At 41.9% G+C, this 13,386-nt stretch overlaps 1 protein-coding gene across 20 annotated transcripts in view; it reads right to left on the bottom strand.

The window, feature by feature from the left end:
* Nucleotides 1-13,386, bottom strand: part of FNBP1 (formin binding protein 1) — a 172,243-nt gene that overhangs the window by 46,732 nt on the left and 112,125 nt on the right. For all 20 annotated transcript variants that reach the window (XM_038744970.1, XM_038744967.1, XM_038744968.1 and 17 more), the window contains exon 7: nt 167-295. In XM_038744970.1, coding sequence (XP_038600898.1) covers nt 167-295 — 129 coding nt within the window. The remainder of the gene's footprint in view (nt 1-166; nt 296-13,386) is intronic.

The following is a 13,386-nucleotide window of genomic DNA, read 5'->3' as shown; positions in this document are numbered from 1 at the left end:
AAATGGTCCATCAATGTCCGGCCTGGCGATGCTGTAAAGTACTATGGGTTCATTTAGAGGTTGGATTAAAAAAATAATAATAAACAGGACAATAGAGCTAAATCATCCTAATCCAAGCCCTCAAATAGATAAGAAACTCTTGAGAGCCTATAGAAAAATCTCTTACTTGAAAGATGTTTGGTATCTGAGTCCGATAATGCTCTTGCTGTTCATGATTGAACTTCTGAAGGGTCAGTGAGTAGTCTCCTTTGCTTTCTTCTGCCATTTGATGCCGTAATTGAGCTTGCTGTCGCGCCTTTGAAAAACAAACAAAAAACCCCCTCCATCATTATAAGTTTAGACGATACGAAGTAGTGGTAGTGATGGTATTTATTAATCGCTTACTTCGTGAAGAGTGCCTCACTAGGTGCTGGGGAAAAATATCCAACTGAAAATTAGACACAGGCCCTGGTCTTCAAGGGGCTCACAATCTAAGAAATAAGTTTTGGCTTCAACCTTGCATTAGTGATGGCATTTATTAATCGCTTACTTTGTGAAGAGCGCTACGCTAGGTGCTGGGGAAAAAATATCCAACTGAAAATTAAACACAGACCCTGGTCTTCAAGAAAGAAATTTTAGCTTCAATCATGCATCTAGTTCAGCCTGTTTTAAGAGTCCGACCTGTTCACTGTTTGTTCTGTGGGAGTCTTGTACAAATGGCCACCACCCTGGTCTAGGTGCTTGACATATCCTAGCTCAAATACTCTATCCGCCTCAATTGATACAATAGCACTGAGAGCCTGCTGTGTGCATAGCACTGTCCTAAGTGCCTGAAAGAATACAAAAGATTTAGATTTTGCACTTTGCACTACCTTAACACTTCTGCATTCACATCCTCTTAGTGTACTTTTATAAGTAACGATCTACAGACTTGAGCATTCCTTTCTCTTTTTTGTCATTTACTTTACGTCTGTCTTTCATCATCATCATCATCATCAATCGTATTTATTGAGCGCTTACTGTGTGCAGAGCACTGTACTAAGCGCTTGGGAAGTACAAGTTGGCAACATATACAGACAGTCCCTATTCACCAGTGGGCTCACAGTCTAAAAGGGGGCTCACAGTCTGATAGATTGTAAGATCACTGTGGGCGAGTATCATATCTCCTTCTAGACTGTGAGCCTGTTGTTGGATAGGGACCGTTTCTATATGTTGCCAACTTGTAATAATAATAATAATAATAATAATGGCAGTTATTAAGCGCTATGTGCTAAGCACTGTTCTAAGCGCTGGGGAGGTTACAAGGTGATCAGGTTGTCCCACAGGGGGCTCACAATCTTAATCCCCATTTTACAGATGAGGGAACTGAGGCACAGAGACTTCCCAAGAGCTTAGTACAGTGCTCTGCACACAGTAAGCGCTCAATAAATACGATTGAATGAATGAATGCATATCTCCTATCTCTATTTTGCTCTCCCAATTGCCTAACAAGAGTATGCACGCAATACTAATACTACTACTAATACTGGCAACATTTAAGTGCTTACTACGTGGGGCAGATACAAGCTAATTACATCCCACATGGGGTTCACAGTATAAGTTCGAGGGACAACAGGTACTGAATCCTCATTTTAGAGAAACAGGCACAGAGAAGTTAAGTGTGTTGCCCACAAGTGACAGAGTCCTCTGGCTCCCAAGCCTGTGCTCTTTCCACTATGCCATTATTTTTGATTGAGAGATCATCTCTGTACTCATTTATTATAATTGGCTGAAACGCCATGGGGCAACTGTCTAGAAGTTTGAAAAACCTGAAAGTAAAATGAACAGATTCCACGTGGTTCTTAATAGCACCAACATTAGCAGGCTTCTTTTCAAACTGGACATGATCAGGGGCCACAGTAATAAGACTTTTGTTACCTTTCCACACAGCAGCACTAGAAAAAGTGGACTTTAAGCTTGTGGTACGCAGAGAACTTGCCTACCAGCTCTGTCGTACTGTATTCTCCCAAGTGCTTAGTACAGTGCTCTGCACTCAGTAAGCGCTCAATAAATACCGAGGATTGAGTCTCTCACCTCAATGTCTTGGGACCCTGCAGGATCAAAAGTTTCTGGGGGCTCTGTTCACCTTCCTCGCTGAGCCCCCATCCTGCCTGGACTTGGAGAACTAAACTGTGAACCTCTCTGCTGGTCAGGAGCAGGGAAGATAGGTGTTGCTTTATCCATTTGGCCCCAGATCTACTTTCATTAGATTTTCTCCATGTGGAAGCATAAACCAAACCAAACCAAAAAAAAAAAAAATTGTATCTCCTTTAAATACACTTCTCACATAGTCCTGTTCATTGTGTCCTTCTACAGCCATTCTTTCCCTGGTTTAATCCCACGTTTCGAGTTACTTTTCTACGACTTCTTTGGTTTTCCCTCTCCATGCCTACTCTGCACTTAATTACAAGCCTGTCCAAAAGAATAATGGTTGTAAATTGCATCGATAGTCCCTGGATTTTCTAGTACTCTCACTGCAGGAATGTTCCCACCCTCTACGCAGCTGTCAGAAATAGCACGGTGACTTGGAGTAGCGTCATACATCTGCTACAACTTGTATGTATATCATCCTAGATAGCTCATTTGAGACACCTCTGAGTAAGACGAAAGGCAATTATAATCTCTATTTTTAGATGAGGAAAATATGGCTCAGCCTTTAAGACACTTGCCAAAGGGAGTGTGTGCCAGTAAAACACTTATTTACCACCATCGCTGATTTCCTCTAAGAACTCTTTTTAGTTTCTTTTACCTTCCATCTGCAAAGCTGCGGTTGCCCTACTTGTTGTGTCCTTGCGATATCATCTTCGAGCAATTTTTACATTGCCTTTGCTCTCTGGGCTTCTGCCTGAAACCCTGCACGCTTAGCCAAAGACTAATTTTCACATCTTTGGCCCATTTTACTCAAACAGTTCTGGCAAAACCCCCTCAGTACTATTTGCAACTGATTTCCCTAACTTCCTTCTGTATGCCTGTAGTAATACCATAGAAACTTCCCAAACCCATTTCTCCATTTATAGAAATTATTTTTTTCTCAGGGCTTTCAGACATATGTTTCTCTGCCCGTATCAATTTGTCCTTGTCTACCATCTGTTTATTTTAGGTCTCACCTTCTCTTTCTGCGCTGATCTGTTAGCTCCCTTCCAGCCCATATGTTTGGCTTCCTCTTCTGGCGCATCGACCTTTTTTCTTTTTTCAAAAAAACAAACCAGCCTCTCCCTCACATATCTATGCTACTCAACATACACACTGCGATGCTTTCTGTTTAGATGCTACCAGTTTTGAAAACACCTTGTCTAATGTCAAAGTTGAAAATATTTCTGAGTGCCTTCCAGGAAACTATCGACCTCAATCCTCCCCCACAAATAGCTCCAAATTAGCCTAGAAAAAAAATTCTTCTTTTTCTGTTTTTAAATACAAAATGAGGCCTCTTTTTAACGTTACAGGTCTTTATTCAATTGTGAGAATTGTGTAGGCACTTATTTTCCTATACTTCATACTTGGACCTGGATATTTTGAATAACAGCGGCCGACCTGACACTACCCAAGCACAAAATACTTTCCTAACAATAAATCTAGGCATACCAAACAATGGAACACGCTACTCGATTTGGCTGGAAATACTGCCAGGTTTCATAACTTTCCTTGGATGTAAACTTCTTTAAATACTCATCTTTTCATTTATTCAATCACATTTATTGAGCACTTACTGTGTGCAAAGCACTGTACTAAGCTCTTAGGAGAGTACAATATAGCAATATTTGAATATTTACAGTATTTCAAGTCCCATATATCACCTAATGCCCTTTCCCCCCGCAGTTTGGCTGTTTAATAATAATAATAATAATAATAATAATAATAATGGCATTTACTAAGCGCTTACTATGTGCAAAGCACTGTGTTTAATTGCTTTTTAATCTCCATTAGGCCAAATGAGTTTCATCATACACTTCACATTATTTTCACATGGTAATTCAGAATCCCAATGAGAAAATATTAACTGTGAAATGCACATACAGCAGAGTAGGAAGGAAAGCATACACCATGTCAATACCCCTAGTGGGTGCTTTCTACTTACTACTAATAGAAAAGTTTGGGAGGTGGAAGAAAAAACAAAATGTCTCTTGGAGGAAACATCCCTTTAACAATATGGGCACCTGACTCTCTATTGCAGTTTCCTAGTTGGAAAAAGCAGCGTGGCTTAGTGGAAAGAGCCCGGGCTTGGGAGTCAGAGGTCCTGGGTTCTAATCCCGGCTCTGCCACTTGTCTGCTGTGGGACTTTGAGCAAGTCACTTAACTTCTTTGTGCCTCATCTGTAAAATGGGGACTAAGACTGTGAGCCCCACGTGGGACAACCTGATAACCTTGTATCTATCCCAGCATTTCAAACAGTGCTTGGCACATACTAAGTACTTCAGAAATACCAATATTATTATTATTATAAAAATCTACCTTCCTACATACTGTAGCTAAATTTTTGAACATTATTCAATTTCAAGATGAAATATTCCAGTAATTATAATAAAACACACAAAAATACTATGCTTCATACATCAAGCTGGATAAGGTTTTTAGGAGAACGGAATTGCCGGTGTTCTCCCTTCTTGGGATCCAGTGGATGTAGATCAATATCCACTGGTGAATCCCATTCAAAACCAGCCAAGCAGTGTGGCCTGATGGAAAGGGCATGGGCTTGGGAGTCGGAAGGACCTGGGTTCTAATCCCAGCTCTGCCACTTCATTGCTGTGTGACCCTGGGCAAATGACTTCACTTCTCTGTGCCTCAATTACTTCATCTGCAAAATGGGGATTAAGACTGTGAGCCCCATGTGGGACATGGACAATGTCCAGCTGGATTTGTTTGTATATAAACCAGGGCCTAACACTAGCAAGCACTTAACAAATACCATTAAAAAAACCCTGCCATCTTAGAACAACAGTCCATTGTGGGAGAGACATTCCACTGTGAAAGCATTGTTTTGGTTATCGCAATCACAAATGCAAAGAAAACATCTCCAAATCCCCAGGTGACTCACCGCAAAAATGACTCTGATAAGATCTTTTAGAATTTTAAAAGACTAATGGATCACTACTGAGAAGCAGCGCGGCTCAGTGGAAAGAGCGCGGGCTTTAGAGTCGGAGATCATGGGTTCAAATCCTGGCTCTGCCAATTGCCAGCCGTGTGACTTTGGGCGAGTCACGTAACTTCTCTGTGCCTCAGTTACCTCATCTGTAAAATGGGGATTAAGACTGTGAGCCCCACTTGGGACAACCTGATCACCTTGTAACCTCCCCAGCACTTAAAACAGTGTTTTGCACATAGTAAGCATTTAATAAGTGCCATTACAGGGCTCATTTACAACCAAAGTCTCCACAGCAGTTTATTGTTATAGTGTATTCTTCCAGGCGCCTAGTACAGTCCTCTGCATACAGTAAGCGCTCAGTAAATACAACTGAAGGAATGAATGAACCACGGATATTGATGTTGTGCTAGAATGTCTTAACGCAGCAGGCAGCCGCTATTACAGCAGCTTTGTGCAGTCTTCACCTCCCACGTTAGCTGTAGCTGGCTGTTTGGTGGAAAGCCTTAGGTGGCCTTTGGTCGGAAGCTTGTCTGCTGTGTGACCTTGGGCAGGTCACTTCCCTTCTCCATGCTCAGTTACCTCATCTGTAAAATGGGGGTGATGACTGTGAGCCCAGTGTGGGACAGGGACAAACAACGACATTGTTACTGGGGTACCTCCTGAGCACTTCCTTTGCGACAAAGCTCCGGTCCAAACACAGGGATAAATATGACTAATTGGATCACACACGGTCCCTGTAGCGCTTACAACAGTGCGTGGCACATAGTAGGTGCTTAACAAATGCCATCATCATTATTATTATTATTATTATTCTATCATCTGGGGCTCACAATTCTGTGGGGAGAGCAGGCATCTCATCCCATTTTATAGAGGATGCCATCCAGGCTTAGAGCGGTTAAGTGACAAGCCCAAGTTCACAAAACAGGTCAATGCTAGAGCTCGGATAAGAAGCAGGGCATTCTAATTCTCCGGCCCAGGCTCTTTCCATTACACTCTGTTGCCTCTCTGCATATGGGTTTTCTTTTTTGGGGGGGTGGGAGGGGGGAATTGGGGGTTGTTGGTTTTTAAATTCACAAGGACATGGTGAAGAGGGTACATAATGCTAAATGATTACAAAAGGATTTGGTAATTTGGGGAGTTTTTATACTTTTAGCTGTACAGAAAGAAATTCAGAAGATACAAGGTAGGTTGACTGAATGGAGGAAGGGGACCTGTAGAGAGCTAGAAGAAGCTTCAGGGTGAAGCAGGTGGGCAGAAGGAGGGGAGAAGTAGAACAAGGAGGCCGCAGAGGGCCAGCATGAAGAGAACAGCCAAAATGTAGACTCTCTAAACACCCGGGGAACCCAGCCCTCAGCCAGAGACAAAGAGAAATCTGGAGTTCTGGCGTATTTGCAAATAAAATACACAATCTAAATTCCCAGATTAGCCATACACAGGAGTAGGCAGTCCACCGAAAGGGGGTAATTCTTCTGGTACAGTCCTGGGTGAGGGGCCCTTAGCTCATATTTGGAACCCTAGATGTAGTCCTGGTCAATGTATAACTGGGATGGGAGCATGTCCTGGAAAAAGCAGAAATGATGGCAGAAAAGTCACTTGGGCAAGTCATTTAAATTATCTGTGCCTCAGTTCCCTCATTTGTAAAATGGAGATTAAGACTATGAGCCCTGTATGGGACGGGGCCTGTGCCCAACCTCACTGTCTTGGATCTATCCCTGCGCTTAATACCTTGTTTGGCACATAATAATAATAATAATGGCATTTATTAAGTGCTTACTATGTGCAAAGCACTGTTCTAAGTGCTGGGGAGGTTACAAGGTGAGCAGGTTGTCCCATGGGGGGCTCACAGTCTTCATCCCCATTTTACAGATGAGGTGTCTGAGGCCCAGAGAAGTGAAATGGCTTGCCCAAAGTCACCCAGCTGACAGTTGGCGGAGCCAGGATTTGAACCCATGACCTCTTTCTGCTGAGCCACGCTGCTTCCCCACGGTAAGCGCTTAACTTACACCGTTAAAAAAAAAGGACACAACATTTCAATTTGAGATGCTTTTCGATTTCATTTTGATTATTGCACATGCTAACGTTAGGTAATCCCGACATCCAACCATTGCAGCGGATGGTAGAATGTGGAAATCTGCCTTTCACTTGTTCCTTACTCTCACAATACCTGGCAACCATGTTCAGGGCCAGAACACAGCCAAAGCTGTACTCCAACGGGTGACACTAACTGTAACTGCGAAGCAGCAAGGCGTAGCGGATACAGCACGGGCCTGAGAATCAGAAGGTCATGAATTCTAATCCCGGATCTGCCACCTGTCTGCTAGGTGACCTTGGGCAAGTCACTCCACTTCTCGACGCCTCGGCTACCTCATCTATAAAATGGGGATTGAGACTGTGAGCCCCACGTGGGATAGGGACTGTGTCCACAACGATTTCCTTCTATCCGCTGATAAACTGATAAGCTTGTACCTATCCCAGCGCTTAGTATATAGTAAGAGCTAAACAAATACCGTAAAATAAAAAATACAATAAAATAAATAATAAAAGTAACTCTATTGCAACTGCAAATGCTCCCTCTCCGACTCAAGTATGCTAGATAAGAATGGAAAGGGTATCATAGCTGCCAGAGCCACTCAGAGAGCAAGGGAGGAGATAAATGAAGTCTGCAGGAACTAAATGGGAACTGAAAGCACTCTCAGAAGCTCTGGTTAGAGTAACACCCTGTGTTTCCTATATTCTGATATTTTTGGCAATTATGTTCTGGGTTTTGTTTCACGTATTCATGATTTCTGTCTTTTTGCACGGTATTTGTTAAGCACTCACTAGGTCTGAAGCACTTTACTGAGTGCTGGGTTAGGTACAGATTTACAGATGAGGAAACTGAGGCACAGGGCAGTTAAGTGACTTGCCCACGGTTACACAGCGAGCAATTGGCAAAGACCGGATTAGAACCCAGGCTCTCCCACTCCCAGGCTAGTGCTCTTTCCATTCATTCATTCACTCATTCAATCGTATTTATTGAGTGCTTACTGTGTGCAGAGCACTGTACTAAGTGCTTGGGAAGTACAAGTTGGCACTTGGCTACTCTTTTTCTCTGGTCTTTCCTTCCAGTTCATCAGTGCTCTACCTAATCTGCACTAATTCAATTTAAATTCCTATCGAGAATTTGGTGCTTGAGGCGAGAGACGGGACAGCAGAATGGGGAAAGTTACGGGGTACAGCCGACTGTTTCTAGAAAAAGCCAGCTGGACTTTTTGGCCAACTTCCCAAAAGAATTTTGTGTTTCCATTACATGCTGTTCCCTTGGAAGAACTTGAGATAAAACTACAGGCATGAGGATATTGCCTCTATCCTCATCTTCCCAAAGATAGTCAGAGTCACCACAGACATTAGTTTTTAGCTGATTAAAAAAAAACAACGTTCACAATAGCCATTTATAAAAGCGGAAAAAAAGTTGTTACAGTATTTTATAGTCATTAAATTAAGCTCTAGTAGTATCCAGTTACAATTTAGTATTATCAGCAAATGGATATTTCATTTCCTGTTGCGCAGAAGGCTGTATAACAGTCATGCGAGTAGTCTGTAAAACTATTAAATGATCAATTTGCAATGAAATGGCATCAATTTTGAAAACCTCCATCCTCCATGGGTAAGTGTTTTGGAGATGGCACCTTGGATCCTCCGTTCTCAGAGAACAGTTGGCTTGATTTTCACTTACTATGAGGCCAATTTTGAAATAAAGAAGCTTGAGAGAGAGAGATATTAAGGAACTGAGGTGAAACTGCAGGTACATTTGCAAAGTTCCACTCCTGTTAATTAGGAGTGGAATTGCTCAGACCATGCAGCTTCATGGCTTCACCCATCTAACAAACTGAAAATATCCCACAGAAAATGCTAATGGAAAACTCTTAACTGAGGTCTAAGGCATAAAAAACCAGCGTGGTCAGTGGCAAAAGAATGGACCTCACTTCTCTGTGCCTTAGTTACTTCATCTGTAAAATGGGGATCAAAGCCTGAAAACCCAACGTGGGACAGGGACTGGCTCCAACCTGATTAGCTTGTCTCTACCCTGGGACTGAGTACGGTGCCTGGAACATAGTAAGCGCTTAAATGCCATAAAAAAAGCTGCTGTGACAATTGTGAGGTGTTGTGTCTACCTTCTTCGATTTAGTATGATGTGAAGGGGAACAAAAACATCAATGAATGAAATGAAAAATGAAAGGAAGATTCAGGACTGTCAAGGTAGTCACGGTACTTTGCAGGGTTAAAATAGTTTACTATACTGAGTGGCAGCAATTTATTAATTCTTGAAAGAAAAACAGACGTAATATGAAAATGATTCTGAAAGAGAAATGTATCCCACGGATCCAATTCTATTTGTAATCTTCAAAAGAGGTGATATTTTCAAGAGTACTTTATTAAAAATAACTGCTTGTTCTGAGGCAAATTGACTTAAAATGCAATCTGCTAAAACTTATCAAGCACATTGCTATTTAACATTTTTCAGAGGATGGCATCCCAAAGGACAGTCTAACCAAGGTATAATAAGGTTTTTTTCCTTTGAAACATGAGCAAAGGATTTGATGGCAGAAGAACTTTAATTTCCATTTTTTGGACCGTAATTTTACCAATGAGCTATACTGGCATTTTATTTTTATTTAGCTTTCCCCAGTGGAATTCATTTGAAAAAGTGAGTTCAAAACTTTTCTGCACACAGTTTACAGTAATTACCTTAAGAATCAAATTCCTTCAAAATATGAATAGTAGCTTGAGTCCACTATCAAATGTAAAAAAATATACTACTACAGATCTAATTCTCCCTAATTTTGAAGGAGGGCAAAGTGAATAACAATTATAACAGTGATGATGACGATGATGATGCTTAAGTGCTTATGGTCTCTAAATGTTGCCCACTTGTACTTCCCAAGTGCTTAGTACAGTGCTCTGCACACAGTAAGCGCTCAATAAATACAATTGAATTGAATTGAATTGAATGATCTACTAGGGCAGACACAAGATAATCAGGTTAGATACAGTCCCTGTTCCACATGGGGCTCACAAATCTAAATAAAAGGAAGAACAGGTACTTAATCTCCATTTTATAGATGAAGAAACTGAAGCCCAGAGAAGTTAAATGACTTGTCCAAGGTCATATAACAGGCTAGTGGCAGAGTGGGAACTAGAATTCACATCCTCTGACTCCAGGGCTCATGCTCTTTCCACTAGTTTACAAATAAAGCATAGCTGGTTTGCAAGGATGCTTCAGATACTTAGCATTATTACATTCGAGTTTCCATTACCTCTGCCCCAGCCAACCCTATTAATTTTTTCTTCAACAATCGACAAAAGGCTCATCTCCCCCAGAACAAAAGTTACCAAATGGAAAATGCCTTCTGATATTCAGCCCAGGCACAAGGAGAGGTGAAAAAAAGCCACAGAGATATGACTTTTCTACAGGATGTGCATAAACAATAGCATAAAGAAAGTGTCCTTCCGGGAGGTGGGTGCTTCGGTTTTAAAGCTGAATCAAAGCTGAACATAATTATGCCCATAAAAGTCTAAATTCATGGTCCAAAGATTTCGTCCAGCTTTAAATTTCTAAAGAGCAAAGATGTGTTGCAAAGTCATTTGATTTTTCTCTCCAACTATAAATGAAAAGCCCTATTTCTGATTCAAAGATTGTAACAGCCACGAAAAATAATTTCCTGCCTTCTGGCTAACCGCTTCCTCTTTAAAAAGTGGCTAGCTTAAAATTCTACTCTACGTCTTTACACAATTAGCAAAACAGTTATGTCATAAAAATATGAAAAAGTGTGATGAGTACTAAACTCTCTCAAAAAAGTCAACTTAATGAAGTGTTCGCAAACATAAAGAACTACTACAACGATCGCAAACATGAACTCCAGCTGAAATATTTGTGTGCAAGAGGGAGCTTCCTCATATGGGCAGAAAACAAAACTACTCAACAGGCTTTAGTTACAGCAGCGGTAAACTCGTTTCCCTTCCAGGCATCGTCAACTGCTTGGGGAGTCAAACAAATGGGGCAAACCCTTTAGAGTCAATTAATGATAGCATTTATTAAGCGCTTACTATGTGCAAAGCACTGTTCTAAGCACTGGGGAGGTTACAAGGTGATGAGGTTGTCCCACGGGGGGCTCACAGTCTTAATCCCCACTTTACGGATGAGGGAACTGAGGCCCAGAGAAGTGAAGTGACTTGCCCAAAGTCACACAGCTGACAAGTGCCGGAGGTGGGATATGAACCCATGACCTCTGACTCCAAAGCCTGGGCTCTTTCCTCTGCCCATCCGCCAAGCTAGCTCTCTTCCTCCCTTCAAGGCCCTGCTGAGAGCTCACCTCCTCCAGGAGGCCTTCCCACACTGAGCCCCTTCCTTCCTCTCCCCCTCGTCCCCCTCTCCATCCCCCCCACCTTACCTCCTTCCCTTCCCCACAGCACCTGTATATATGTATATATGTTTGTACATATTTATTACTCTATTTATTTATTTTACTTGTACATATCTATTCTATTTATTTTATTTTGTTAGTATGTTTGGTTTTTTTTTTCTCTGTCTCCCCCTTTTAGACTGTGAGCCCAATGTTGGGTAGGGACTGTCTCTATAAGTTGCCAATTTGTACTTCCCAAGAGCTTAGTACAGTGCTCTGCACATAGTAAGCGCTCAATAAATATGATTGATTGATTGATTGATTTCCACTGAGCCACGCTGCTTACAATTACCTTTGTAAGCTCCAAGAATAGAAAAACTACAATCATGCTGTCTATAAGGGAAACAGCATGGCCTAAAAGATAAAGTTTGGGACTGGAAGCCAGAAGACCCATGTTCTAAAGCTGGTTCTGTCACGTGCCTGCTATGTGCTACTTAACCTCTCTGTGCCTCGGTTTCCTCAACTGCAAAATGACGATCCGAGACCTGTTCTCCCTCCTACTTGACTGTGAGGCTCATATCAATCAATCCAATCATATTTATTGAGCGCTTACTGTGTGCAGAGCACTGTATTAAGCGCTTGGGAAGTACAAGTTGGCAACATATAGAGACAGTCCCTATCCAACAGTGGGCTCACAGTCTAAAAGAGTGGGCTCACAGTCTAAAAGACAGTCCCTGTCATATGGGACAGGGACTGCATCTGGCCGGATAAACTCCTATCTATCCCAGCACTTAGAACTGTGCTTGACACGTAGTAAGCGCTTAACAAATACCACTAAAAAAATCGCCATCTGACTTAGCACTTATCATCTTGCTTAGCACTTTGAACAGTGCTCTCTGCAAACAGCAAGAGCTCAGTAAATACCAGTGACTGATTATGCAGACCTCTGTTGAGTCTTCCCCTAAATATCAGTGGGTGAAGAGCCTGTTACAATAATCTGTTATAAAATCCAGTGGCAGGATCCAGGATGGAGGTGGAGACGATGTACGTCTGGAAGGGCCTCAGTAGAGAGGCAGTGTGATCTAGTGGGTAGAGGAAGGGCCTGGGAGCAGAAGGAGCTGGCTCTAATCCCAGCTCCGCTGCTTGTCTGCTGCATGACCTTGGACAAGTCACTTCTCTGTAACCATCATCATCATCAATCGTATTTATTGAGAGCTTACTGTGTGCAGAGCACTGTACTAAGCGCTTGGGAAGTACAAGTTGGCAACATATAGGGACAGTCCCTACCCAACAGTGGGCTCACAGTCTAAAAGACCCAGTTAGTTAGCACCTGCATATATATATATATATGTTTGTACATATTTTTTTTACTCTATTTATTTAATTTTTTGTACATATCTATTCTATTTTATTTTGTTAGTATGTTTGGTTTTGTTCTCTGTCTCCCCCTTTTAGACTGTGAGCCCACTGTTGGGTAGGGACTGTCTCTCTGTGTTGCCAATTTGTACTTCCCAAGCGCTTAGTACAGTGCTCTGCACATAGTAAGCGCTCAATAAATGCGATTGATGATGATGATGATGATAGTTCATCTGCAAAATAGGGATTAAGACTGTGCGCCCCATGTGGGGCATAGGCTGTGTCCAACCTGATTAGCTTGTCTCTATTCCAGAGCTTAGTACAGTTCCTGGAACATAGTAAGCACTTAAATACCATTAAAAAAAAGGACAGCTGTCCATTGAAGGTTTGTTTTCAGCAGCTCTGATTCTTGGCAGAATCCTAGTGAACTACCTTCTTAATGAGCAGATGAAACTGACACCTTCCTCCAATCAATGAATTATTCTATCGCCCCACTTTTGACTGCAAGCTCTTTGAGGGAGGTGCACATGTCTTTTACCTCCAATGTAA

Source organism: Tachyglossus aculeatus, chromosome 4, assembly GCF_015852505.1.
Source record: "Tachyglossus aculeatus isolate mTacAcu1 chromosome 4, mTacAcu1.pri, whole genome shotgun sequence".
Classification (NCBI taxonomy): domain Eukaryota; kingdom Metazoa; phylum Chordata; class Mammalia; order Monotremata; family Tachyglossidae; genus Tachyglossus; species Tachyglossus aculeatus.
Note: the sequence above shows the minus strand (reverse complement) of the source record. Positions and strands in the feature narration are given on the sequence as shown.